Below are 27,715 nucleotides of genomic sequence, written 5' to 3'. Positions count from 1 at the left end.
AGTAGCTTTTTTATACCAATTGCACAGAGATGTAGCTCTCTTAAGAAACATCCAGTTTTGTGTTCAATTATTTACAAAGTACATAGAGGAGGCAGAGCAGTGCTGGAATAAAGGCAAACCAATGCCCTGGAAGACGCACAAATGTTATGTCTTGCCCAGCACAGAGATGGATGTGAATGATAGCTTAATTCCCAATAACCCTGCTCTAGGAATCAACCCAAGCTTCCACCCAAACATACCAAGACAACTGATTTTAGAATTAGTCTCTTCGCTTGCTCCACTTGGCTACCTGCACTCTTGACTGACACTGCAGCCCTCAAGTTTCTGAATAAATCCACTAAGTTCTTCAGTGTCTGCAAACTGGTCTTTGAAAGTTGGTGAATAAATAAAAAAAACATTACTTGATGGGAGAGCAAACAGTTAAAGGTGAATAACCATTCTCTGCACTTCTGCTGTCACTCCTGCAAAGCTGCTGTGGCTGCTGTTGTGATGTGCTTCTGTTCTGCATCACTTCATTTGCTCAAGTACAAAACATGGATCACTGAATTAGGGAAATCTGCATCTCCAGAATAAAGCCTGTTCAGCTTGTTGAAGAAACCAGTATTGTCTTCAAGTAATAAAACCAGACTGATCTTAAGTGCCAGTGGAAGAATTCACTCGCTCACCTTCACCTAAGGGGCAGTGTGTTCAGCCCCTCTGTACATCCCTGCTGTCCGGAACAGCACACTCTGATTCCAGGGAACATCAGGAGGATCCTTCCTGGACGTTCCTCAGGAGAGGCTTGAATTCATGTCTCACATAGAGCACAGCTTTACTGCGCTGCTACAGCTTCCTCAGGTTCTTCCTGACACTGCTCGACCAACACACTGCTCAGAAATTAAATCAACCCCAAGACCTCCAGAGCTCATCTTGTACACACCAAATCCAAACCCTTATTCGTGAAGATCCTGGCAGAAGGGAGTTCATAGCAACTCCCAGTTCCCATGGGAAGCTGACAAATACAAGCAAGTTATCAACATATTTTAGTTTCAAGCCAAGCAAAGAACATTTTCATGTTCACTTTTGTGTGGGGAGCTTCTATTTCCCAACACTCCCTGAAACTACTTTTAATAACCTTGCATTTCCATCAGCATGTACAAACACTCGTGTTATACCATGAATAAATACAAAGAAAAAAAGAGTTTTTCCCACAACAGCCTTAATGGGCTACTTTTAATTAAAATCAGTTTAATGATTGATAAGCTCTAGTATTTCCAGCAGCAAATCGTAAGTGGTTGACTGTTTCCAGATACAGTGAAAAAACGGAATAGAACTACATAAGCTAGCATAGTTAGTTTACTGGTTGTCAACACAGGAAAAACTGAGGGTTTAACACATAAATTGTCATGACCAAGAGCAAAAACTAAATGAGTATTTTGGAGGAATTAGAAAGTTCAGCTATATAAACTTACGGAATCATTGTTTCCAAGGCTTACTTTTCATCTCTCTCAAAATTACTTTTGACATATTTCCTACACCAGAAACCAATGAGCAGGAATTTTCAGTATTTGATTAGTATTCAGGAAGGGGATGTCCCATACATCATCTCAGTACAGTTGCTACTTTGAAAGGGTCTTTGCTCACCCCCTCAAGCAAATGGAAGAACACTGCAAATACCTGTTGCTTCGTGTCCTTCCTTTGCTCCTTGGGCTTGCAGAGGCAGTAGAAGGCAATTCCATGTTACTGGGCACACACCAATGGAGACATCTCCTTACAGACACAAATCATCTGCAGTTGATCAGCCATACAACAAACCAAAGGTTCATTCACCGCCATAGAGAAAACAGGAGTGAGTATAGGGAGTGTGAAATCCTAAAGCCCTACCAGAATCCTCCCCAGTCCTGCATGTCTTCCTCAGTCAGTGCCATCAGGAAGGCAGGGCTGTTCCAAACAGCTGCTGCATCCACCTGCCCTTGGTGGGAGGAGCAGACAACACACGGGAGGAAGCATTTCCTCTTTTGTACTGTTATTTTATTTTGTAGTAAGATCCACGTAGTATATAAAATATAACAGGAAAAACGGAACGGAGCCTGTAAAACGAACCGAGGAGTTCAGAGCACAAACCACTACAGCTCTACTTCGGTGGTTTCATGAAGTCTCCAGAACTCAGGGACTGTTTGCTTGGACTATTACAGTTCTCTAGCATATGAGCCTACATCAAAAGCTGATATGTTCCAATTAAGCCATAGTTAAGTGACAGATGTAGAAAAAAACCCCAAAACAGAACGGCTTTCTTAAGCCACAGCTGCCCTTGACAGAGGTTACAATGATGTCTAACTACACTGTAATGCACATTACATCAAGAACCTTGAAAGAGCCTCTGAGAAAACAGGTTCACATTAAGCATTTTAAAGAAAGGTCATAAATACTGCACTGTACCAACAGTACTTCCCAATGTCCTCCTCGTGCCTGAGGAGTGCTTGTGTTTTGTAAGAAGCTACTACGTAGATGACACCAAACCTAGAGGTAGGTTATAGGCCAAGGTAAGTCACAGGCAAAAAAAAAAGAAAAAAATCCCTTTAGAGCTAATCACTGCACAAACTGCCCAGCAGGAAGCAAGGCAAAGTGTCAACAACTCTTTCCTCCCACCCTAAGCATTGCTCACACAGTGCATTTAATTCCTAGCGCCGTAAGAATGACAGTGGATCATCAGCTGCTGGTAAATGCAGTCATGCCAAGAGAACAGCTTGAAGTTAGTCAAGCAAAAACCTGTTACTGTGCAAAACTGGTGCACTGGACTGTTACCAACCAGACCTCCAAGCTTAGGAAGTGACCCAAGAGTAGAGAACCAAAATGTTTGGTCTTCTTTTGACTGGGAAATACCCCAGTAACCAACAGAACACACTGCTAATCCTACATGGAAAGAGTCAAATATCAGCTTGTATCAAAAGGTTAGAGACCGAAAAAAAAAAAAAAAGTAGCAGAAGGTTAAGAAAAGCACACTTTTCTGAGACCAGGTTTAAAAAAGTTACTGTACCAAATAAGCTGCGAAACAGCTCATCTTCGGTGTCATTTGGGATCAACACAGGGTTGATAAAGTGTACACTGAAAAACATCTGTAAGTACAACAGTTAACAGCAAATTAACCCCAAGTGTTAATGGTGTAATGCCTTCAGGTCACAAAATGTGGGGAAAAACGTTCACCTCAACTACCTTCTGTGCGCTATCTGGTGGTACTCAAAAGTAGCAATGCTGAAGAGTCATTTTATTTCTACTTCCAAAGGAAAAGGGGAAATGGTTAAATAAGCGTTCTCCAATTTGTTCTCCACTGTACGTACACCCACACACATACACACACCCCTCAAACTGCACTGACATTTCTTTTTTTGACCAAAAGAGTAGATCCTGGGAGTAAGTGCAAAATGCAAAATCAACTGACAGAAAATGCTGAACAAACAGCATCATAAAAATACAAAATATTTATATTACTGAACTATTAACAGATGATGTTCTCTGTTTCTTTAAACTTTGGAACCACATAGCTGATTTCTTAAATCTAGTCCATGCCAGCTTCCAGAACTATTAATGTTTTAGTTAGCTTCATTCTTTGATGCTTCATCAAAATTTTCTACGAGATCTGAAAAAGATTAAGATATTTAATACAGTAATGCCCAGTAAGATTACCTTTAACAAAGTAAGTTCAATGAAAATGCATATATTATAGGAGAGGTTAAGTAGTACTTAACTACATTCAGGGAAACCATTTTCTTATGGGCAGATTTCAAAAGGCTTTAGAAAATATGGTTTGTTTGGACATAAAGAACTAGAAACACAGGAACATTCAGTGAAAATTCTAACTTTAAGTGATGAAAATCTGATTTTCAGAGGTGCTCTATTAGCTGTAGTTGGATTGTGAGCATCTGCATTCTGTAAAGAATGCCTGAAGTTTTAGAGAATTGAATTTTATGCAAGGTGACAAAGAAATAAAGCAGTGCCAAAGCAGGAGGAACTGAACCTCTGATACACAAGTGTGTTGTTTTAGATAACACACCATACTGATGGATACAGCAGAATGTGGTGATTAATAAGACAGTTATTGTCAAATTAAGAGTTTACCACATTTTTTTACTTTCAGATACTGACATAAGCTTTTTTTCTACTACTACAGAAATAAAAATCACCACTCCAGTCTCTGATTTGAAAACAACTCCATAACTATGCCAATTGTGTCATTCTGCAGCCCTAAAATCCTGTTTGTATATTCAGATACCTGCTCAGTCTCACTGAAGGTATTTTAACCTAGTTTCACTTAATTATTAAGTTTGCACAAAGTAAACCCTTTTTCAAAAGCTGGACTTCAAAGCCATGTTTTAATGCTGCCCTGTATATGATGCCTCCCTTAGCAAGTGAGAAGTATAATCACAGCAAGAGCTAAATATTTCAGTGCATGAATCAAAATATTTATACATTAAATGGACAGAAAAGTGTGTGTGTGCCTACCTGGGACATCATCATCTTCTTCATCAATATCTTCAGATTTTGGTGCTTTACTATCCAACACTGTAAAGAGAAACTTGGTGCTGAGTTCTCATGATATGGAATTAGGGACACTCACACAACACAATAAAAACCATTCAGGTGAAAAAAGAAAGCATTTCCCCAACAGTGGAAAGCACACAAATGACCAGGTATTGACAGGTAATGCGACCAAAAGGCCTATATGTGGATATTATTATATCAAAGTATTAGCAGGGCCATTTCCATGGGGTAATTCATGCAGAGCTTGCAAAAGATCAAATGATACAGAAACCCCCCAGAGCGACTAAATCTGATGTCATGTATTTAATGCAAAAACAAGGTGGTTCCAACCAGTGACCAACATATCATATGATTCAATTACCAAGGGGTCACAACTGCAGGAAAAAGTATTTCCATATCAGCTGCCCTGCATTAAACCTACTCTGTCAGTCACAGATCATGTTTCAAGTGACCTACAGAAATGAAAGAGCTAAAAAATAAAGTACTTTTCCTCACTGTATTATCCAAAGAAAGCACAGCATTCATTGGTACTGAGGTTGCATCAAATGAAATATGCTTAACTGATTATCCACCCCTCTGAATTTTAAACGGTATTTTACTTATTAATAATGAAGAAAAAGAAACCCTTTACTTAAACTCTGAACATGAAATGTGGAAGAAGTTGAAACTAATTTAAAAATAACAACTATTTGCTGAAAACATTAGAACAGGTGATGTATATTCCAGTTACAAATACAGACAACTGCAACATATCCAACTACAGTCATCTTAATGGCCAGAACAGTCTTAACTGGAATTGTCCCTAATCTGCATTTCTGAACTGTAAAGTTACAGTAATAATTATAGCACATATACACACACCCTCATGCTCCTAAGGTTTTAAAATAAATAGAAAAATCAAAAATCATAGTCAAAACTCCGATTTGGTCTTTTTTTTAACTATCAATCAAAACTCTGATTTTTAATTAATTTTTAAAAACTTGGTTGAATTCCAAAGGAAATTGCAGAGTAGAAGAGCATACTTCTTCCTCTATAATCACAACAGAAATTTGTATTCTATGAAGAAAGAAAACAGAGTCGATTCCCTGACAAAAAGAATGAGTTGAGTTTTTCCAAGTGTAAATGTGAACTTGCTTTCCTAAGTATTCTCCCATACACCTGCAACAACAGCATGCCAGACTTACCTGTCTTAACTTTTTAAAATCAGGGCCTGCCTATATAATCTTGAATCAACAAGAAAAGTCTCCCCCACCCTACACTTCCTCAACAGCGGCAAATAAAAAGTCACCAAAGGTGTGCGCGCTTTGATTTAAGTCACACACTGTTCAATTTGGGTTAAAACTTTAAGTACTTTGTATGTTCTTGAAATCAGCCATGAAAGATTCCAAGGAGACCCACCTTGTCTTGGGAATTGTTCAGCTAACTTCCTGAGACTTGTTAAGCTGTCAGCACCAAGCTGGCTTAAGATGCCCGGAAGCATTTCTGTGATCGGTTTAGCCTCTGCATGACCAGTGATTGCAAAAGTGTTGGCAGAGAGGGAAGCTTGAACCTTGGGGTTGTTGAAGTGGATAACTGTTCCATCATCTTTTATCATGTTCACCTGTTTAAATACAGTAATAACATTCACCAAAGTGCTGCAGTATCTTGTTGGACGAGTGTGATCATTAAAGTCTAGATTTAGGGTATTAAAATATAAAAAATTACAAAGCTACCCTTCCTCCTTGAGAATAATATGACAAAAGCACCTGAAATTAATACCACCTAAACTGGAAGTAAATATGAGTTAATGATAAAATATAGGCTCATACATACATACTTCATGATAAGGCAGAATTTAAGAGCTATGGTTCCTTCATAAAATGAACTTACCTGAATACTAATAAATATATAAGGATATAAATATATGTTGTGATGCAGTTCACGTATATTTTTAACAAAAGCAAAAAAATATATATAGATTGTTAGACTGCAAGCTATGAACATGTTAGCATGAAGAATGTCTGGGGAGGGAACCTCCCCCCCAACAAACCAACCAAACCCTTCAGCTTTGTGGTGACTCTTTACAGACTCACAACTCCAACACAGCCCAGCCACACCAGTTTAAGCCATGGCCTCTCACAGGTGCCTGTGACACCTATCAGGAAATCCCAGTAATTCCATGATGACTATTTTAAGAGTAAGGATACAGTGATCCTGCTCTCTTCCTCTTTCCTGGTCTTCTGAATCACCAAGAATTAAGTTTTACAGCCAGTGTAGTGACCTGCTTTGCACCTTCTGTCAGTTTGTATTGGCATATTTGTATGGGTTTAGGTTGTGTTTTTAAACTTAATGGAAGAGAGTATGGAAAGTTAAAAAGGTTTTTCTTCTGGGCATGGCTAAACTACAGTTATGTGGAAAATAATTCTGTCTGACCAAAGCAGGAGAGCTCTACCCATCCAACACAACAGTGGTATTAAACTCGTGAGACCAAATTATTAAGCAAGGTTTTTAATAGAAATTACAGGGAGAAATAAGAGATCTAAAATATAAAAGCATCCAAGTTCTCAGTCCTCACACAGCAGCAGAGTTCAAAATACATTTTGAACAGGAAAAACAGGTATGCTGCTTTCCTGCAAACCTAAACAACGTCCTGTCCTTTGCACACGAGGAAATGGTAAAGGCTCCAAGCACAGTCATCCTGCTACTTAAAAACCTCTTAAAACCACACAGATGAGTAACTCATGCTTGACTCAGCATTGCTACCCTCCCCAAACTCTTCTACACAAAGCTTACCAAGGTCAGCTTGTGTTCACCTGAACACAACACACCGCAGTTCTGTCTCTAGCTATCAAGGCAGAAACACTTGGCATTATCTTCGCATCAAGATGTTTAAAATCCTTAATAACTGTGTCTGAATAAAGATCCTGTGCTTTGTGTGAAAAAGGAAACTGAAGCACACACCCAGAACTGTGTCCTTCTTTGGGTTCACAGAGCTCAGTATAAACATATTGAGTTTAAGAAAACAGAGAAATAAAAGTGTTTATGCAACAGAGGACTGAGAACTTACAGGCAAACCAGGCTGCTACACTGAATCTGCATTTGCCTTTGGAAGAGAGAATGCACTACGTGACCTCTGCAGGTACCTTGCAATCCTGCTTAAATTAATTAATCACAGATTAAATACTGTGCTTCTTTAACCAAGCACCACAGTAATACTGAATTAATGATGGAGGAACACCTCCACCTCCTCCTCCTCCTTCCATGTATGAGTGTCACTCCCTACAGTGTTATGGAAAACATGTTTCATTCATACCTGTCAATTAGAGGTATTCAAGGAACATCTGAAACCCTCACATCCCCACTTACATTAGCATAGAACCCGCTTCTGTAGGGACTCTGCAGTGTTTTAAGAAACATCATCTCCTGTAAATACTGCAAACAATTACAGCAATTTTTGTGTAGTAAAAGGTCCTAACTTTAATAATATTGACTCAAGTTTTAATCCAGGTATTTCTAAACTTTTCTTCATATTCTGCACGACACAACTCTTGCCCTGGATGTGCCTGCACAGAATATGTGCATTTACTGCTCCTCTGAGTAGGTAATCAGCTTCATCAAAGTCAAGGACAAAAAGAAGCTCTGATCTCCGATGACTACAAGTCACACACACACCACACACTGTTACTACTCCTGTAACCACTGTCTGGTCAGCAGAACCTTCTCCCTTCTTTCTCCAGCTACATACACATATTTCATGTACACGAGATAACAATCAATCAAATAACTTTGCCCATCAATAACCAGATCTGTAAATTTTTGCTTGGAACCCTGTTGTAAAGACAAAAGCAAAAACCACCACATCACCACCAAAACAATAAGGTGCATTTAATTTCAAACAGGAAACACTTATCACTATACCTCTTCAATGCCAGCAATGTTATTTACTGCCAGTTTTTTGAGGGAACTCTGAAGTTTTTTGTCATCAGCTGTAGCTGTTCTGTGCACCACCTTCTTCTTTCTGCGAGCTGTCCCCTGGGGAAGAATCAAGAGACAACAGTCAGCTCTGCCCAATATTTCTCAACACTAATTGTGAAAATCCTATCAACAGTCTGAGCAACATCTTCCAAGTTATGAGACACTTCTATAGTCTTGTGTCCCTTTACCTACAGCAGTAGCCATCAGTCTCAATTTTAAGGTTTTTCTTCAGTGTAAAGAATTAAAGGACACCATATAGAGCAGTATTTTCCCTCACTACGAGACTACAAAAATACTACTTACTACAAAGCAAAATATAAGAAATTTTCCCCAAGAACTTTATTTTTTCCAGGATGAAGAACAAATACAGTGATTTAAAATGGTCACGCTTTTGTAAGCAAGTAATTAACATTTTTAAAGTGTTCCACAGACAGCAATTTTGGAATTTCTACTTTGCAAACTTTGGTAGAAGTTTGGCAGGGGAATGAGCCCCCTGCACTGAATAAATTCCATGCCTTTTTTCTTTTTTTTTTTTTTTTTTTTTTTTTTTTTTTTGCAGATTAACTACCTGCTGGCCCAGAGAAAAGAAAAGCTCAATGCAGAGTTAGTGCCTGGAACAGGCACTGAAAATCCCCAGCAGGCAGAAGGGAAAGGCAGAACTGGAATACCCAACAGGTAAGCTTAGCTGGAGCTTCCACAGGTCACAACAAGTCACTGAATTAGAACAGAATTAGCTTACACCCTGGAAACTGCCTCATCCAGCAGTTGGGAACTGAAAGAAACTTGCATTTCAGGTAGAAGCACCATGATACAGATCACACAAAAATCATTATCTATCAAGTCTCAGGAGCATATTTTCTCCCCTTCTGTGAACTGTAGCCCATGTTTTGAAAAGCAACTCCGATGGATTTCTTACCTTTCCTCCTATTCGGACCTGCGCTTGAAGCTTGGCCAGTTTTTCTTGGTTCATAGTGATGTGTCTGAAGAATAAGAACAAGACACAAAACCCGAGTTAACAATCAAAATAGTAAGAAAAAAAATGGCACAGTCCATTTTCAAAGCACTCCTAAGATTGCAATGGGTTTTTTAAACTTACAGAATGTTACCCAAAACACTATGTCAAACAAAAACACACAAAACTTTAAAAATCCAAAGTGGTCCTGCAGCAGCCCATTTCGCTGAAATGCCTGTGTCACAATGAGGCAAATCAACAAGACACTGCATTCTGCATCAGTCTGAGGTAAATACACAGTTTGCCAATTTACTTTTGAAAGTACTGAACTGAACTCAAACCAGACCCAAACCAGCACAACTGTTTCTGGGAAACACCCTTATCTTTAAGAGGGCCCAGAGAGGGAGTCATCACTAATCCACTTTGAATACTATTTCCACAGAGTGAATTTATGACACTTGTAACCAGTAAGAGAGCTCTGAAGCCCGCGACTTCAGATCTGGGCAGATTTCCCACAAGAACCTCTGGAAGCCCTACAATCCCATTCAGTGTGACTGGGAAGTCAGTCCAGTGGCTTCTCCCACGGGTCAGGCGGAACCTTTAAAAACTAAAAGCCCTGAAAAAAAAAAAAACGTAACGGGTGGGAAAACACCTCCAGCCTCCCAGCACAAGACACGCGTTCCGCTGCTGTGCCCCAGCAAAGGATCCAGGACCCCGGGAATGAAGGGGAAGCCTCCTCCGCATGTGCTTTGTGCCGGGGAGAAGGACCAGCACCGGCGGGAGAGGAGGCTCGGGGTGGCTCCCCGGGCACCCCCCGAGCACGGGGAGCGACAGGAGCTCAAGGCTGATCCCTCAGGAGCCCGCATGGCCGCGACCCCCCGAGCCAGGGCAGCCCCCGCACATCGTCCCGCCGCAGGGCCTCGCTCCCTCGGCGTCTCCTCGGGGAACGGCCCAGGGCGGCAGGCGGGAGCGGGACCGAGCCCCCCGCCCCAGGCCCTCGTGGGCACGGTGAGGGCGGGCTGGCGGGACGCGGGAGCCGCGGGACCCCCTCACCTGAGCGCGGCGGAGCCCCCGCGGCCAACACGCGGCGAGAACAAGATGGCGGCCGGAGAAGGAAAGAGAGGCGCACAGAGAAAGGAAGCTCCTCGCCACGTGACGGCGCCGGCCCGCCCGCCGATTGGCGGAGCCGCCCAGTCTCATTTGCATAGGGGCGGGAGCCGGAGGGGCCCAGGGCCTCCTGGGAGTTGTAGTCTCCGGGTGGAGGGGGACAGACACCCCGTGTGCCGGTGCGGGGAATGGCGGCCTGGGGTAATAAACAGTGTCTCGGGGCCGACAGCGGTGCCGCTGGGGCAAGGAGCGGTGTCCCGCTGTAGTCTCGGGTGCCCTCGGTTAGGGAGCGGTGGCCGGTGACCCAAACCCGGGGCACGGCGGCTCCGAAGGCGTCACCATGTGCTCCGCTATCCCCCTTGGGGAACCCTCGTTCACGCACGGCGCTTTGCGGTCGGTTTTGCCTTCCCGACAGCTGCTGGGCAACTCCGGAGAGCAGCGCGACAAAAAGGTTTATTTGGGAAGGAGAAAATAAAAGCGGATGCCCGTACACACACACACTCCTCCCGCTGCCTGCTCCCGCAGGAATAACCCTGGGCTTGTCCGGGGGCAGCAACCCAGCTCCTCGGATCCCACCGCATCCCCTCCCACTGGGTGCCTCCTCTGGCACCCCCCAGCCGAGCGGCGAAGGCTGCGCACCGCCCACATCCGCCTCACATCACTTCCTGGGCTTTAAAAAAACGGGGAAGGAAAAAAAAAAAAAGAGGAAAGAAAAAAAAAAACCCGCCGGGTCCTGTGCTGTGCGGAGCTGTTGGGCCGTACCCGGTGCCGCCGCTGCCTGCACCGACACCATGAAGGCTCAGCCCGCGGCCGCCTCCGTCCTCTGCCTGTGCCTGGTGCTGGCGGCCTCCGCCGCCTCCTCCGAGGGAGGGCTCGGAAAGGGTCAGGAAAACGCTTTCTTCGGGCTTTCCTCAACTCGTGTCCCCGCCGCGGGCGCGGGTCCGGTCCCTCAGCCCGGGGGGCGGGGGGACACAGCGCGGGTCTGGGGGCTGGAGGTGAGGGGGGTTGGCACCGTCCCTGCCATCGTGGTTCTGTCCGGCTGAGCCCCCTTTCGAAGGGCTCCGCGGAGCCCTGCGGGGCAGCCCCTCGATGCCCGCCCAGCCCCCGCCGGCTCCTGGCAGGCGATGAATGGCGCTTCACTCCGCCCTCGGCTTCCCTTACCCTCGGTGACCGCTCCTCACCCCTCTCTTGGCTCACCGAGGCTCCTTGACTAATTACCGTGTCTAATAGCGGGGTTTAGCCGGGGCCTGAGCTTCACCCCAGGTGGTGGCTTTGCCTTAGAGGCAAATCTCCTCCTCAGGACCGGTAGTAACCAATTCGATCAATGACAGCAAAGCTCTGTGGTGTGGATCCCAGCCAGCCATCCTCCTTTAATTCCCCAGATGACTTTCATTCAAAAGAAACACTCCGTAGTGTGTTGTGTAATTGTTTTAAGAACATACCGAAGCTTGCCACAAATAGGATTTTGGTTTAAGTACAGAAAAGCTTTCAAAAAGTGTTTCTCAGCTAGAACAATAAAAGGCTTTCCCTAATTTAACATTTTGGCCTTTGACTGAAATAGCTGACGTGTCAATATTCTGGGTAAACACGACTTCTGCTAATCCTATTGGCTTTTGCTTGGGTATGTTGAGATTGTCCAAAAGTAGCCCTGTGTCCAAAGCTGCCCGAGCAGCTGGGGTGTGATTGGATATGGACAGGGCATCCCCACCTCACTTCGAGCTCATCTGTTTGATGTGTTGCGTCATAGTGTTCACAGTGGTTCATATCAGGAGGGAAGATCAGGTAATGCTCTGTGCCAACTGTCCACACCTCCCGGATACTGAACTAAGGTGCCACGAGGATTTGCTGACTCTGTTTTAGGCTTTCTCCAGCTTCTTTGCCATAGTTGTCTACAATGTCCACTTTCCCCTGTGTCAGCACTGGGCAGTCTGGGGCTCTGACCTCTGTGTACCTCCTGAAAACTGCTCCCCTCAGCACCCTGGGGGTTGCTGACTAATCCAAACCCTCAGTGATGGGAAGGGGCAAGCCGAGGCTGATGTTTGATCATCCAGTGCACTAATTGTTAATTACTGGAGCCATAAGACATCTGAGGAGGTCTTCTAAGGGAGTTCCCCTTCGAACAGTTCCCGGATCTCCTTCATCTCAGCTCTCCAGGTGGCTTTTGGCCCTGTGCTTTGTTGGCTACTAAAAAATCCCAACCCTGGCAGTCCCTAGTTTGCAGCTGTTAAACATACACTGACTCACTCTTGTGTCAATTGACTCAACAAGACTTGTTATCTGGATATGGGATAAAATATTTCCTGCGTTGTTCAGTCATTCTATCGTTCAGAAATATGTGTGGTGGTGTTCTTTCTTACTCTTCAATTATCATCAGCAGCAATAATTAGCATAGTAGTTTTAGAGCAATTAATGATCATTATGTTGGCCTAGGAATTTTTAAGTTTTGCTTTAGTTCACATTCAGTGGGATTTAGGAAGCCAAATGCTGACATGTTTAATTTGTCACTCATCATTTAATAAGAGTTCATAGATTGAAGAAGAATGGAGGCTAATCAGAAGGCCCTTCAATTTTAATATCCATCTGGGGACTTTTGATGTTGTTTGCATATAGATATAAATATTCATTAGCATGGTATGTTTTTGTTAATTAATTTCACTGGGATTCCTCATACGACTCTGTGGGTTGCAAGTATTTGCAGACTTTCCGGAACTGGGACTGTAGCTGGCTTTAAGAAAAGAATATAAAATAAGCTGAAAATACTCTTGAGGGTTGGACTGTTTTCCTCTGTTAGCTGACATGCTAAATTATGCAGCATTTATAAACCCTTCTCTCTGGCAGGTTTTGGAGATCATATTCATTGGAGAACACTAGAAGATGGGAAGAAAGAGGCAGCAGCCAGGTATGTTTGCTAGTTTTAAATACAGAAAAGTGTCTTTAAAAGCATTCACAAAGGTTCTGTGTCAATCCTAAATTTAACCACAGAAAAGAGTAATTATTAACAAAAATTAGGATGGTTTAGGAGACTTCAGATCCCTACAGCTTATTAGAGAGAAAATACAGAGTTTTGATATCTTTGCTGAGGCACCACCTAGGTTTAATCACTGCAATCATTGAATCCCTAGCATGTCTTTGAAATGAGAATAAAATAATTATTTCCTATAGTAAAGAACGATATGGTTTCTCAAACCCACAAATGAATGTGTAAATAGTGCTTAGTCCCCTTGAACTCAGCAGTGCTGAGAGCTTCCCTAAAATTCCTTGTGCCTATATAGATGAGGCCTCAGCCTGAGATATTTTGTTCCAATCTGGGGGAAAAAGTCTGGAATTTTCAAACTAGTGAACTGATAGAACCTGATTTGGTTAAGCTTAAACTCTAAAAATAACAGACTCTAAAAAAGGAAAAAATTATATTTTCACATTTTTTTCCTCAGAATTTCTTCTGTTTCTTTTTAAAATGTGAGAAGGAAAATGGTATGCTTTTAAATTCTACTTGTATTTTAAATTTATAACCTAGATCTGACAATGCTGACATGAGCAGAAATTCCTCTTGCCTTCCAGGTTTGCTGTTTGAGTTCAGCTCTCAAACTGATCCATTACTCTAATGTAGATACCAAATTAACCCAGATGGTACAGATCAGAGGTCTTACAAGTTACTCTAACTGGATATTTTTGAAAGAAGTATATTATTTCAGTATTTACAGGTATAATTGGAGCATTACTTTGCAGTGAAGCAGAGGAAGGTTCAAAATGAGACAGAGGGGGGCTGGAGAGGTGGGAGCTGTAAACTCTCAGGTTTAGGCAGGATGAGCATTCCTGCTCAAGGAGACTCTGCAGGAAGGGGTGGGTGTAATCCACACCCTCTCGCTGTCGCAAGCACAGACCGTTCACTCATTTGAGTTCAGCAGCATTCGAGCGTTACTGAAGGACTGGGAGAAAGCACTAATAACAAAGAAAATATAAACCTAAAAGGTAGATTTGTTTTCCTAAGTCTGACCTTAGGTCAGGAGGAGATGAAAAATAATGAGATGCACCAGAGCCAGTGGGCTGGGAAGTTTCAAGACTTCAGTTTCAATTCTATAAACTGCGCAGCGTGGATGCGTCGGGGGATGCTGGAGACGTCTCGTTTTTAAGTTCCCTGCGGACGAGTGCAGGGATCGAGCGTTCCTACAGTTTCTAAGCCGGACGCCTGTCAGGACGGTGTCCCGGTGCCAGAGACGGGGGCTCGGCGGTTCCGAACGCCCGAAGGGGCGGAGGAGCCCGCACCGCGGTGTTGCCGCTCGGAGCCGGCGGGTGCTCCCGGCCGTGTATGGGTGCATGTGACCGGCGGAAGCAGTTCCCTCCCATCCGGGTCGGTGGCGGCGGGGCGATGCCGCTGGTAGTGCTGTGCGGGCGGCCCGGCAGCGGCAAGAGCCGGCGGGCGGCGGAGCTGCGGGATGCGCTGGGCGGCCCCGAGCGCGCCGCGCACGTCGTGTCCGAGGCGGAGGGCGGGCGGGCGGCGCTGCGGGCCGAGGTGGAGCGGCGGCTGAGCCGGCGGGACGTGGTGATCGTGGACGCGGGCAACGAGCTGCGGAGCATCCGCTACGAGCTGTACTGCGCGGCGCGGCAGGCGGGCACGGCCCGCTGCCTCCTGCACTGCGCCGGCGGCGGGGGCGGCCCCGACGAGCCGCCCTTCGAGGAGCCCGACCCGGGCTGCCGCTGGGACCGGCCGCTGTTCACGGTGAGCGGGGAGGAGCCGCTGCCGCTGGGCGACATCCGCGCCGCGCTGTTCGAGAGCGCCCCGCCGCCCCCGCACCGCTCCACCCGCGCACAGCCCCTGCAGTCCGGGGAGTTCCTGCACCGCCTGGACCGCGTCACGCAGGACGTGCTGGCCGCCGTGATGGCCGCGCAGAGCGGCGGGGCGCTGCCCGGAGACACGGTCCGCGTCCCCGGCCTGGCCGAGGGGCTGGTGCTGAGCCGGCCCGTGAGCCTGGCCGAGCTGAGCCGGCTGCGCAGGCAGTTCATCAGCTACACCAAGATGCAGCCCAGCGATGAGAACATGGCCCAGCTGGCCAGCATGTTCTTGCAGTACCTGAGCCGCAGCATCCAGTGAACCAGTGGCAGCGGCCGTGGTCGTCGAAGTACTTGCTACAGTAAGAACACGCCTTCCAGACGGAGACCCTGAAAAGCCTGGATCCCACCTGTCGTGTATCGGATATTTGGCAGCAGCAGCTCTGGGTGCCGTGTCCCTGCAGCAGCCGAGCAGACTATTTCTGAGAGAATCTGTAGGGATACATTTCCCCACACCCCTGAATTCTCCCCATCAGAAAGGAGTGCAAGTGTTGCATCCCCAAGCAAATGAAGTCTCCTGTGGAGACATAAACCTCAGTAATAAAGTAGTATGTGAATATGAAAGCCCAAAAGGTGATGACTGTGTCTTCAATAAGAAGATTGTTTTTCCAGGGCTGCCTCCAGATAATGTCAAACTGAAGAAGAAACTTCAGGTCCAGAATTAGAACAGGCTGTGTTTTAGGATGTGACTGTTTCAAAAAATCTGACCGAACCCAAGAGAGATTTGCAGCTCTGCACTGCAAAAGGATGCAGGCTTAGCAAACTCAAACTCAAACATTTTATTTATCAATAAAATGTGTGCCTTAAATGGACTAAACTCTTAATTTATCTGCAGGACTGTTTTACTGAAATAACTTGTCATGTCTTTTCTCTGCAAGGTCATCATTAAACACCTTTAAAAACACTAATTGCTTAAGAATGAGTGCTCTCATAGGAAAAACAAGCTAAAATTGCAGTGTCTGTTCTTGCTGAAACCCGAAGGTCCACACCTGCTGGGATGGTAGCTTAGTTTTGCATTTAGTTTCCAGTAATTTGGGGTTTTCTATATCACAGGTACAGTTTGTATAAACTTCTCACTTTCTGGTGGATGCTTCACCCCTCATTCTCAGGAATTGTCGTTTTGGTTTTAGTTATATGTGTAGTGCTCCCTGGGAGGGAATAGTCCAGTCTGTCACACCGACTGCTGGGGGATTTATGCATTGCAGAACTGAGAAATGACTACAAAAATGTTTTGATGTAAATAAGTTTATCTTACCAGTCCAAGGAAAGAGAGTAAAGCTGAGGAAACACATTCATTATTTCCAACCTCTGTGAGTTCTCACTAAGAATGGGTATTGCAAGGCTGTGAGCACTTACATTTAAAATCTGCTTTGAAAATATCTCTTTAAAAAAAAAAGCGTGTTGCAGTACTGATTGCCAGATGATTGAACTCTTTCGATGTGAACCACTGGTCCTTGATAAGAACAATGTGTATTTTCCAAATGTTAATTGACCTCTCCTCAGGAAAGAGGCAAAACAATTTGTGACTCCGTAGAAACAATGAAGAAAAAAGTGGTTTTTCATCCTCAGGGAGAGGACACTGAATGCAATGCAAGCTCTACTAGGGCAATGTGTATTAATCCTTACTGCAAACAGAGCCCAGCGTGAAGGTGATGACATATTGTTTAATTATAGAGGGCAAACTTCTCTTTGAATGACTCTAAATGTTAATGGCTTCCTCTCCACCCTTTCCTGGTTGTAAAGATCATAACTGAACGCTGCTAAGTAGAGATTTCCTTTCGTATCTGTTTACAGCTAAAGGGTTGCTGGGTTTGATGGTTGCTCAGTGAGGGTCTCGGTCACAGGAGGTGACTGAAACATGTGGGCTGTAATGGGGAGGAGAATGGATGGGTGACTGTCATCCACTGCATTGCCATAAGCAGCCACAAAAATAAATCCTGACATCTCTCAAGCAGCTGGTGTCATTAACACCATTTCCAGTAATCCAGTAAAAAAACCAAACATGACCAGTTGTGTATCTGAGGAATCTAAACTAATAAGAGCAAGTCTTGCAAAGACAATCTTCTCTATGTGAGCACTTACAGTAAAGTATTATATGACATGCTTTAAGATTATGAAAACTTTTTGCAAGCCAGCCTTAGAACACAGCAGAATTTCTTTATATCTCACTCATTTTCTGTACTTTGAGCCTTTGAGGAAGCCCTGACTGTTAAAATGTACATGTAAAAGAATTTGGTTTAGAGGCTTTTTGGAAGCTTTCTTTGACAGTTTTATTCCTTCCTTTTTTTAGTGGTTTGCCTCTTATGGTTATCATCCACAAGTCCTGGTGTGGAGCTTGCAAAGGTAAGTGTAGTTAATACTAGAGCTTGCTGAAATTTCTGATGAACCTTTGCATGCAAATCACATAGCCATGAGAAACATGAGCTTTGCATTTGAAATGTAGCTGATGGTAACTGTATTTCATCAAGAGAGGCATAATATGGCACTGCCATCGCAAACAAACAAGCTGAGGGTCATGGCTGAGCTTAAAGGATGAGGCAGTTGAGTGAGAATACTGGTTTACATGAGTTTGATACACACATTCCATTTACTCACTGCTTATTGTACCAGCTTTCTGGAGGGAGGGATTAAGTGGAGAGTTTGATACTGCTTGAAAATCTGAAATGTTTTCTGCTGGTTTTACATACCTCTTTATTTTTATTTCTCTCCTTTTAATTAGCTTTAAAGCCAAAGTTTGCTGAATCCAAGGAGATCTCTGAACTTGCCCATAATTTTGTTATGGTCAACCTTGAGGTAGGCTGCTTTCTGATCTGTGTCCATGTTACTGCTTGGTAACTAAGCATTTGGAATCCAACTTAACTGGTTCCATCCTGTTTGGTGTGCATCCTAAATCCTGCACTCCTGAATAGGCATTCAGGATTGATTGATGCAGCTCATTGTTTTAAAAAGACTTTTCTTCAGTCTGGTTATTTTAATTGTGTTTATAAACCTGGCTCTCTGCCACTGTCTCTTTAACAATTTGTACCTTGTGTGATTCTGTTGCTGCAATAAAGGAATTTATGTTTATTCTCTCATTACCTATCAAACATTCCTACACCAAAGTGGGGTGTGTAATGCAAATTAAGAGGACAGAAAAAATATTATTATTTTCACAGAGGATACTTGTTAAGTTAAAAATAACATACTTTCCTTTGAGAGTGGAAGATCCTGCAGTTATGTGGCATCTATTCAAGATGTAAATTGCTCAGGGTAAAAGGAATCCAAAGGCAATAACCTGTTTCTTTAAAAAGCAGTGTAGTGTTTTGTTAGATATCTTGCTAATACATTCATTCTCTTCTGTCTTGCTTCGGTAGGATGACGAAGAGCCCAAGGATGAAGCCTTTAGTCCTGATGGAAGTTATATTCCCAGAATCCTTTTCATGGGTAAGGCATCCACAGCTCTTGTATCCGCTCACAGGACTGGGTTCTTATTGTTACCACCTAAAATTCCCGATGGGTTTCTTGTTTCTTAGATCCCAGTGGAAAAGTCCATCCAGAAATCATAAATGAGAGAGGAAACCCCAGCTACAAGTATTTCTATACCAATGCTGACCAAGGTATGTGCGAAGTAGTTGAACCTGCATTTTTGGTGAGGACACACCTTCGCTGTTTAGTGGAGAAAAATGATGGTGCTTTGCAGCATGACTGGGAGCTGTTAGCTGCAGTGTGAGTGAGTGGTTCTCTAACACCTGAGGAACTGTATTCAGAATCATAATTCACCTTATGTCTGTAGGACCTAAACTTTGTCTCCAGTTGTGGCATGGAAAATCGTGGAATTTGCATGATCCAGCTACACATAGTTGAGGAAATGATGCAAGACTGTAGGTGGTTTTTGTTTGGTTGTTGTTTTTTTTTTCCCCCCACAGGTTAATTTGTAGATGTACATAATAAACTGTTGTTTTAAAATACTTTCATTACCAGTCCACCTTGATGTTTTCATTGTGAGATTAACAGTTGGTGTCTCTCTTGTCTAATCTTTCAGTTGTCCAGGGGATGAAGGAGGCCCAGGAGAAGCTGACAGGTGATGCTTTCAAACAAAAGCACCTGGGAGATGAACTATAATGGATACACTAAATGATGCTTTTTGACTGCTTCAAAACTCTAAAAGGAAACGATTGAACAGACTGGGAATGTAGTTGCACTGAAGGGACATAATTCTCCTGTCAACAATGTTAGGGTAAACCCTGTTTGGAGTTCACACACATGCATCAGTCACAGTGTTTTCTCCTCCTGCCTGGAAGTTTGCACTCTGATGGTTATTTGCAACTAGGTAATGTGCAAACACATCCCTTTGTGTGTTTGAACAACCACTAATATTTGGTGTTAAAAGGGAGGTGTGTAGGGAAGAACATGATTTGAGGGCAAACTGTGACTGGTAAAATTAGGAGCAGCCAACATTTTGACACCTAATCAGGGTCGAATCCCTCTTTTCTCACTGGTATTACGTGATCCCATTGTTTTTACTGGGCATTGCCATGAATGGGGCATCTTCCTAGGCCAGGTATTTTCTAGATATCCCAAAACACGAATTCTGCCAGTAAACTCAGTAGAATACATTTCATGAATGTCCAAGTAGCATGTGAAATTATCAGCTCTGCAAATGTATTTTTTGTGTAAAACTCTGTGATTCACTTTTATTTGCCTTTGGACAGAAATTTAACTTTTTCCTTAGGCACTCACCTTTTGATTGTTCCATCAAGTGAGGGTGGGTTATGTTGAAGCTTTATGGGGTTTCCCCTTTTATTCTTTGAATGTTTTCTGGCGATTGCTTTGCCATCACATTGTACTGTATTTTTGTACCAGGGTGAAAAAAAAATTAAACCTTTTTAAAGATAAGCATGCAGTGAGTGTTTTGTGGTAAAGGGCATAACTTTCTGTTCTTAAGCAGGGGGGGATATATTTTTGTTTATGTTGCAGTGGTTATTGATGTTGACTGTCGCAGCTGAAGAAGATTCCTTGTCATTTCAACTCAACCATTCTTACACTGCCTATGCTGTCAAGGACAAGGTGGTACCTAGTGTTTATCTACTGGAACTGAAAAGGAAAATAGAAGGGGAAAAAATCACCTCTCAACCTGGTGGGAACACTTTTCCTGAGGCAGCCCAGGATGCAGTTGGCTTCTTTGCCACACAGGTGTATTGCTGGCTCATGATCAGCTTGTTCTCCACCTGGACTCCCATATTGTCCTCTGGAAAGCTGTTTTCCAGACTCCTGGTGCACAGGTTATTCCTCTCCAGGTGAAGGACTTTGCATTTCCCTTTCTTTAACTTCCTGACAACCCTCCCTGTCCATTTCCCCAGCCTGTTCAGATCCTTTTGAATAGCAACACAACCATCTGGTGATCAGCTACTCTTCCCCAGCTTTGTATCGCTGCCAGTTTGCTCAGAGTGGGCTCTGTCAGTTCATCCAGGTGGTTAATGAAGGTGTTTCAGTCCAGCCAGGGGTACTACATTAATGATAAGCCCCTTTCAGCCTAGCAGTTCTGCCAGTTTTCCATCCACTTCACTGCCCACTTATTTAGGTTGTACTTCATCAGTTTGTCTGTGAGGATGCTTTAGGAGACAGTGTAGAAAGCCATAATAAAGCCAAAATAAACTACATCTGCTGCTCTCCTCTCATCCACCAAATTAGTCATCTAAAGCAGAAATTCCTGTCCCACTTACTGTAACTTCCCATAACAAACACAGAGAGAGCATTTTCCACAGATACTTTTTGAAGAGCTATCTGAGGACATTAAGTGGAGAAAATTGTTGTATATACCATAAACCCAACTTGTCTACTGAGTCCATTTTTACTGTTCAATAACATTAAGAATTTTACTTTGCATACCAGTCTGCCTGGTGTCTGATTTTAGAGACCAAAACTCAATTGGCCACTAAAAGATGAGGACTCAGTGGAAATAATGGGATTGTTGCACATCACAATTACCCTGGTCAGCTACTGAAAGTTATTCCACAGGCTTTATCCTCTGCTTCTCTTGCCAATTGTCTAATAAATTAATGATCAAATTGAACGCAGTAACTATTCTCAAGTTGTATCAGCCTTCAAAGCAAGGCTATGTAAGTCCTAAAACAGGATTTGTGTTTTGCAAAAATTGTCTTTTTTTCCTCCCCAGCTATATCAGTTGACCTAATAAAAAATAGCACCTGTCTGAGGCTCGTTCATTCATAGCCTTAGATTGCCATAATTAAAAAAGTCATTGCTGTGGCTTTCTTTACTTGCCACCAGGGGGAGGACTCTGCGTTTTCATCTCAGGATTCAACAAATCATCATTCAAAATCCCATCTCTAGTGCACAATAGCAGGCTGCACCTCTGCGATTCTCCATGCACAGCTTTGCAGTGGCTCTGCCGCTGTCTTATCTCTGCAGAGAAATTACAGCCCGTGAGATGTACATCAATTGTCCCTTTCTTTGCAAAACACTCTGATGTCAGAAGCAATGTGGTCTCAAAGTAATTTTTTTAAAAGTTCTTCACCCAGAGACAGATGTGGGCACTGTGCTTCATCCTCTGCATTTAGGACCTGATTTAAAATTACTCTCCTTCGTGTCTTCTCTCACACAGCTCCTCTCCTTCAGCACTTTATGCCTTCCAGACTTGCTACTTTGGAAGGAAAAAAACATTCCATGATCCTTTTCCCTTTGTTGTTTGGTGCCTACTTTCTCACTAATCCTCTCTGCCCTCTGTATGTTCAGCCACGGTGAGCAGGCTCAGCTTCCCCACCCTCCCTTCCACTTGCTCTTTCCTAGACTTTGCTTTTGTCCTGTCTAGCAAGGTGGAGCCCTTGGCACTTGCTGGGCTGCTCAGTGTTTATCTGGGGTCTCAGCAGAACATGACACGTGTGCTGCCACAGCTTGGTTGCTAGGGACAGCTAGTGAACTCCTGGAAAAGCTGTTTCACATCTCTGGATTGCAGGGCGAACTTAGTCTGTTACTGAAATGTTTTTCTCTTTCCAGCTTTGTACCTGGACATTTTAGTTACTCATTCCTACTGCAGATTCTTTAAATCCTTCTGCTTTTTTGTCTAGGTCAGGTTGGCATTTTCTTCTGTGCAGAGGGATCCATCCAGCAGTTGCTTTATATATGTTGTGTGACTTTATGCACACAAGCAAGTCCACAGGGCTTAGAGGAGCTGCTTGCAGGTCAGTGTTTGCTGTAGTTGTGTTTAATTATACACTGCAGCAGCTCAGCACTGCACAGTAACTAAGGCTTCAGATTAGTTTGCCCCCATCAGCTTTGTTTCATTTGCTGCCCATCTGTGGGTGACTTGCAGAAAACCTGCATACTTACATAACTTCTTCAGATGCAGCCTAGAAATCCCCATGGATTCTCAGCTTCTCCTCCTGCGAGGCGACAACAAAACCCAAAGACACTTCAAAATTCTTAGTACAGACCCAGGGAACTGCCAGGCCAAATCAATCTCACGTAAACAAACATGCTGCCAGTCCCCTTTTTCCCAGAAACAACTCACAGAGGAAAAAAAAACCCCAAAGTTAATTAGGGAGTGCCTGGATTACAGCTGGCCATCTGGCTGCCTGGGAGCAGAGGTTGCTTTGTGCACCTGAGGCTGAACAGGCTCTTAGGAGGAGACTCAAGAAACCTTTCCTTTGCCATGTTTAGCAGCAGAGAACAAAAGTACAACAACCAAGAATGCCAGCATGGCCAGAGTGTCCTGTCTGTCATCCTGGCATGCTGAATTTAGGAGTCATCTACTTCAAATGCACTTTTGTCCCTGTGGCTGTCTGCCTGCCATCATATCCAGCCTGTATCCAACTGCTAATGAGCTTCATTCACAGTCCTCACTTGGAGCTCATGTAATGAATAGCTCTGAAGTGAAGTATTATTAAACCCCTATGAATAAAAGGTCATATATCCTTGAAGGTGATGAAACTTCTCTTAGCTTTTGGCAAGAGGATTTGCATTTGCATTATGCCATGGTATTTCTTCACAGCTGACCCAGTGTTACGCCTGATGGGCTTTGCCCAACCAGGAAAACCACTTCAGGGCTGTTCCTTGACAACTGTGCTATAGGTGGATCAAAACCTGAGACCTAAGGATGGAGATTCAGAAAGCATTAAGGGTGGAATTACACTGAGTAGAGCTCTATCCAGAGAGCAGGATGAAAAGGGAAACTTTGCTGCAAATCCATGCTTGTTTCAAAGACAGCAAAGCCAAAGATGAAGTGTCTCTAAATGGTTGCATGCCCCTTCCAGGCAGCTGTGTAAGTTGTCTTTGGCACTGACTGGATAGGGGAGGTTGCTGCCTGGAGGGAACCAGGAAACAATTACTGAAGGTCTGTCGAAATGGTAAAAGTCACTTTGTCTCAAAACTACTTGGCATATTAACTCAATCCCACTTTCCTCCTTGAAGAAACAGGTGCTGATTTGTTAAGCAGTTAGTCAAATAAACTCAGTTTGCTTTTCCTTTCCAAGTTTGTCCAGAGTAAGGAGTGGCTGTGCACAGTTCCCAGGCCTGCCATTGTCCCAAGAGCGCCACTTCTGCCAGGGCTGGTGATTCACCCCTGCAGCGCCAGCCTGGTGTCACCACGTCAGCAGAGGAGGAGGAATCTCCACTGGCAACTCCCAGCCAGCTCCTGTGACCTGTCACAGGCACTGGGGACAGGACTTGAGTGATCCTCTCTAGGCTGTGAAAAATATGGCACAATTTTGTGATGGCTAAATCTGCAGAAGGTTCCTTTGATTTGGGATCGAAAAAAAAATAGATGCCCCACTCTTTTCTATTGATAATTATGCTGGAAGCAGAAACTGGCTGACCTGTGCTTACAGCATTCCAGGTTCAGACTCAGACCAGTAAGACAGGCAGTTACACACCATCCTGGGCTCCAGTCATCCCAGGACAGGGCAGAGTGGTCTGTCAGGTGCAGTGCAAGGAGCAGGCAGGGGATGTTCTGGGCGTGGAATAACCAAGTGGGTGTTTGCTGCTCCCATATTCTGCATTCCTGTGACCAACACAGGTGTCTCCTCCTCCATTTCCCAAGTCCCTGCTGTGATGTGGGGGATGAAGGGGGGACAACTTCCTAGAGTTTCCCCCTTCTCCCATTACTACACTCCCAGTCAGGGCAAGGGAGAGAAACCCATAGAAGCAGAGAGAAGAGCTTGGGCAGAGCTGAAGGAGCTGGACAATCTGGTCTGTTTGGCTAAGGCTGTAGGAGCTGGCTGATTAGACATAGTTTGCTGGTCTAGGCTCATATTTTGGCCATTTTGCTCATGCACAGCATGGTGTAGGTAGACGTGCCGCAGAAATATTAATTGATAAGAACTGCAAATGTTGCCCATGCTTTCTGAGTGTGTTTCAGGTCACAACACAACATGCTGTGCATAAAAGAAGCTGCATTGGCAGCACAGTCAAAGTTGGATGTCATTTTATTGTGCTGTTTCTGATGGTATGAATAATGTTCAAAATGCCATTTGTAAGGATTTTCGGACATTAGCCCTGTTAAAGAGAACAGAATTTGCACACATCCCGGGGAGACAGCATGGGCTATACATGCTTTTTATTCTACTCTGAGGCAAAGAAGCACCTGGGTGAGTGCTATTCAAACAAGGAGGATTTTGTTTTCTCCTGGAGGCTGGCATGTTTTTATCTGCCTTCCCTGGATAACAGCTGGTAGTGAGCTGAAACCACCACTCCGTGTGCAAACTGGGATCCCAAACTTTGGGATACAGTTTTGTTTAATTATGCCCAATGCTTATAATGAGCTTAGGCAATGAATCTGTTTGACACAGGGTCATTACTATTATTACTTCTTACAGCATTACACACAGCAGACCATTATCCTTGATTCAAGTGCTACTCTTGCTTTAAGAATAAATAAATACATTAATTAAAAACAAACAAACAAACAACCTTTTTAGAAAAGAAGGAACTAAAAAGATTGAAATCGTTTCCTTAGATCAGTTGCACTGTGTGAGGATGAAGTGCCTTGAATTAAAAATGTTGGGAGGATAGTAGAGTATATGTGTTGTGCTTGATAAATGTGCTCTCAGGACTGCTGTGAGAGAGTGAGATAGATCCACACGTCAGAAAACAAGATAAAGCACAACATCTGCTCTTCCCTTCCACCTCCGTGAGCTTGTGGGAGTTCTTTCCTGTTCCCTCATTTCCTCATCTATAAATCTAAAATAACACAGGCTCTCCTTACTGGAAGTTGTGTAAGCAACTCATGACTGTATGATGTTAAAACCTGGAAGGGAAGTGCACTAGGAGAGCAAAATATATTCTCTCCATAAATTATAGAAACGTGGCCAGAAAGTGATAGACAGAAAAAAATCACTACAAATTCTCCTGTCTCCTAATTACCTGGGTGCATCCCTTCTTTTGGTTATCCCTGACTGAGAAAGGGCCTGTTTGTAAACACTGGGATTCAGGGGTGGCAAGAAATCTGGAAAAGCTTTTGGAAACTAGGCTGAACAGAGGCTCTGCGGTTGTGGCTGTGATTATGGGATGTGAAACCAGATGATCCCTAAGTAGATGCCCAAGTGAGCCTGAGTCATAAGTGAACCCTTTGCATCAAAGGTGCAATCAAAGGTATCTGCTCATGACCACTTGCCTTCTGTGTTGGTGCTTTATAGGGCTGTTGGCTCACAAGAGATCTCTACACTGAGGAGCAAGCAGAGGGAAAAGCATTATCTCTGTAACTGCAGACACTGTGTTGGGGAGAGTGGAAGTCAGGTTTTGGAAAAGTCAGAGACCACCTTTCCCAGAGCAACAAGAGGACTGCAAGGAGCTAGAAAGACTTTTGTAGGTGTCGAGCCTGTTAGGCTGTCTTTGAAATACCTTTTGTAATGGATCTGGGATTCTGTTATGCTGTTAATTATTTCTAGTTGCCTACACAAAGCTGATATCTTACTTAAGGCTTAAATTAGGGCCTGGCTTATATAACAATAATTTGAGTTGTGGTTTTGATGGCAAATAAACATTGTCATTCTAGATGAGGGTAGAAAATCACTCTGATGCTGGGTAGAGTTGTCCTCTGAGCCACCTGGTAGATAGCTCTGGCTTGAGCAACATGGAGAAGTTGTATGGCATCTCTGATCTGCAGTGAGGTGTTCCTCAAAGCTTCTTGGCATCTCTCCTGTGATTGTTCCTAAAATGCACACCTTGGTTATATGCCAGTTGCATAGAACTACCACATCAACTACTCAACTGCCCTGGTGAAAATGAAGCAATAAAAGCAACTGTTAGACTTCTTTAAAGTGGCTGAACTGTTATGAAGCTCAAGCAGCTCCAAGGGCTGGTTGACCTACAAGACAGTCCAAAGATCACTGAAGCTCAGATGCTGAATATCACCAGATGTGCTAAAAGCTCTTAGGAGTAGACAAAACAATCGCTGTCCTGTGTGGGCAGTGTCCAAGCTGAGTCAAAGTGCTGCACATCAAACACAACGCACAATGAGACTCAGTGGAGAGGGAACAGTGCTCTGAGGGATGCAGCAGGGTGTAGAGGCATCTGCAGCCCCCAGTTCTAAAGCCCTGACTTCAAAGGCTTCCCTGAAGAGAAGACAAAAACCCTGCAAATCCAGTACCTTCAAATGGCTCCTGCTCTGGCATCCCCTTACAAGGAGCTTCTCTCTCTCTCAGAGCTGCTCAAGAACCCTGTCTTTGTGCTTAGGCACTTGCTTAAATCCTGGCAGTGGGAAACGTGCTGCCATCTTTGCTTGCTGGTTGGGAAGCACCTCATTAGTTATGTCAGAGACATATTTAAAATGCCCACTATTTTGCTCACTTTGTCCAGGGGATTATCTCTGCAAGCTGTTTTGGTTTCCCAGCAAGGAATAGACCACAATCAGGTCTCTGATTTGAACTTGGGGTCTGCTGCAACTCTTTCACCAGACCTCTTCCATGCAAACACAGATCGCAGTCAATGCCTCACTTTTCTGCCTTTTCACCAGTTCAGATGTAACTCCTGATGCCACAGCCACCATCACCAGGCTTCAGAGCTAACAGTTCTACTAATGACAATTCCAGACCGTGTGGAAAGTGCGACAAGGACGGCAAGTTAGGGTCGTACCCGGGATGTCTTCCCTGCCACCAGGCCTTTAGAAACGACTGAGGTGATTCTCATCCTCAGGAGCAGAGCACAGGGCGGAGGGCGAGCACTCGGCCGGGGCCACCGGAGGGCTCGGGCAGCCTGCCTGTCTGTCCGTCCGTCTGTCTGTCTGTCTGCTCACCTGCCTGCCTTCCACTGGCGACCGCTCCCCGGTGCCGGGCACGGCGGGGTCCCTCGGTCGCCGCTCCCAACCGGGGCCGCCGCCCCCGCCCCGCCGCGCTCCGCCCCCGGGGCCGCCCCAGGTACCGGCGG

At 44.3% G+C, this 27,715-nt stretch overlaps 3 protein-coding genes across 4 annotated transcripts; 2 read left to right on the top strand and 1 right to left on the bottom strand.

Moving 5' to 3' along the window:
• Window positions 1-1,181: 1,181 nt before the first annotated feature.
• BTF3L4 (basic transcription factor 3 like 4) lies at window positions 1,182-10,587 on the bottom strand. Its single transcript, XM_027894390.1, has 6 exons — window positions 10,478-10,587; window positions 9,389-9,452; window positions 8,416-8,529; window positions 5,917-6,118; window positions 4,480-4,539; window positions 1,182-3,616 (listed from the first exon to the last, which is right to left on the bottom strand). Exons 2-6 carry the CDS (start codon window positions 9,440-9,442, stop codon window positions 3,570-3,572), a joined length of 477 nt encoding a protein of 158 aa, XP_027750191.1. The 5' UTR covers window positions 9,443-9,452; window positions 10,478-10,587; the 3' UTR covers window positions 1,182-3,569.
• Window positions 10,588-11,178: 591 nt separating this feature from the next.
• TXNDC12 (thioredoxin domain containing 12) lies at window positions 11,179-20,233 on the top strand. Its single transcript, XM_027894379.1, has 7 exons — window positions 11,179-11,413; window positions 13,370-13,430; window positions 17,649-17,701; window positions 18,078-18,151; window positions 18,712-18,781; window positions 18,871-18,954; window positions 19,380-20,233. The coding sequence occupies exons 1-7, from the start codon at window positions 11,323-11,325 to the stop codon at window positions 19,457-19,459; spliced, it is 513 nt and encodes a 170-aa protein (XP_027750180.1). The 5' UTR covers window positions 11,179-11,322; the 3' UTR covers window positions 19,460-20,233.
• On the top strand, window positions 14,866-17,663 carry KTI12 (KTI12 chromatin associated homolog). 2 transcript variants are annotated; one of them, XR_003572425.1, is made up of 2 exons: window positions 14,866-16,236; window positions 17,649-17,663. XR_003572425.1 is itself a non-coding variant. In XM_027894361.1 (1 exon), exon 1 carries the CDS (start codon window positions 14,898-14,900, stop codon window positions 15,618-15,620), a length of 723 nt encoding a protein of 240 aa, XP_027750162.1. In that variant the 5' UTR covers window positions 14,866-14,897; the 3' UTR covers window positions 15,621-16,262. The 2 variants fall into 2 exon arrangements, 1 of the variants encoding a protein (XP_027750162.1); XM_027894361.1 differs by lacking the exon at window positions 17,649-17,663 and having other exon boundaries at window positions 14,866-16,262.
• Window positions 20,234-27,715: the final 7,482 nt, after the last annotated feature.

Source organism: Empidonax traillii, unplaced genomic scaffold (assembly GCF_003031625.1).
Source record: "Empidonax traillii isolate 1590-97213 ecotype Southwest subspecies unplaced genomic scaffold, ASM303162v1 scaffold15:size5535645, whole genome shotgun sequence".
NCBI lineage: Eukaryota > Metazoa > Chordata > Aves > Passeriformes > Tyrannidae > Empidonax > Empidonax traillii.
This window is presented reverse-complemented; position numbering and strand designations above follow the sequence as displayed.

Bases quoted from the DNA above. Each gene is read 5' to 3' on its own strand.
- TXNDC12 (XM_027894379.1), top strand. From the start codon at position 11,323: ATGAAGGCTCAGCCCGCGGCCGCCTCCGTCCTCTGCCTGTGCCTGGTG. The intron at 18,152-18,711 runs GTAGGCTGCTTT...TTGCTTCGGTAG, and splicing joins TTGTTATGGTCAACCTTGAG to GATGACGAAGAGCCCAAGGA. The intron at 18,955-19,379 runs GTATGTGCGAAG...CTAATCTTTCAG, and splicing joins CTATACCAATGCTGACCAAG to TTGTCCAGGGGATGAAGGAG.
- KTI12 (XM_027894361.1), top strand. From the start codon at position 14,898: ATGCCGCTGGTAGTGCTGTGCGGGCGGCCCGGCAGCGGCAAGAGCCGG.
- BTF3L4 (XM_027894390.1), bottom strand. From the start codon at position 9,442: ATGAACCAAGAAAAACTGGCCAAGCTTCAAGCGCAGGTCCGAATAGGA. The intron at 6,119-8,415 runs GTATAGTGATAA...GTATTTAAACAG, and splicing joins ACATTGCTGGCATTGAAGAG to GTGAACATGATAAAAGATGA. The intron at 4,540-5,916 runs GTGGGTCTCCTT...TTCTCTTTACAG, and splicing joins TGAACAATTCCCAAGACAAG to TGTTGGATAGTAAAGCACCA.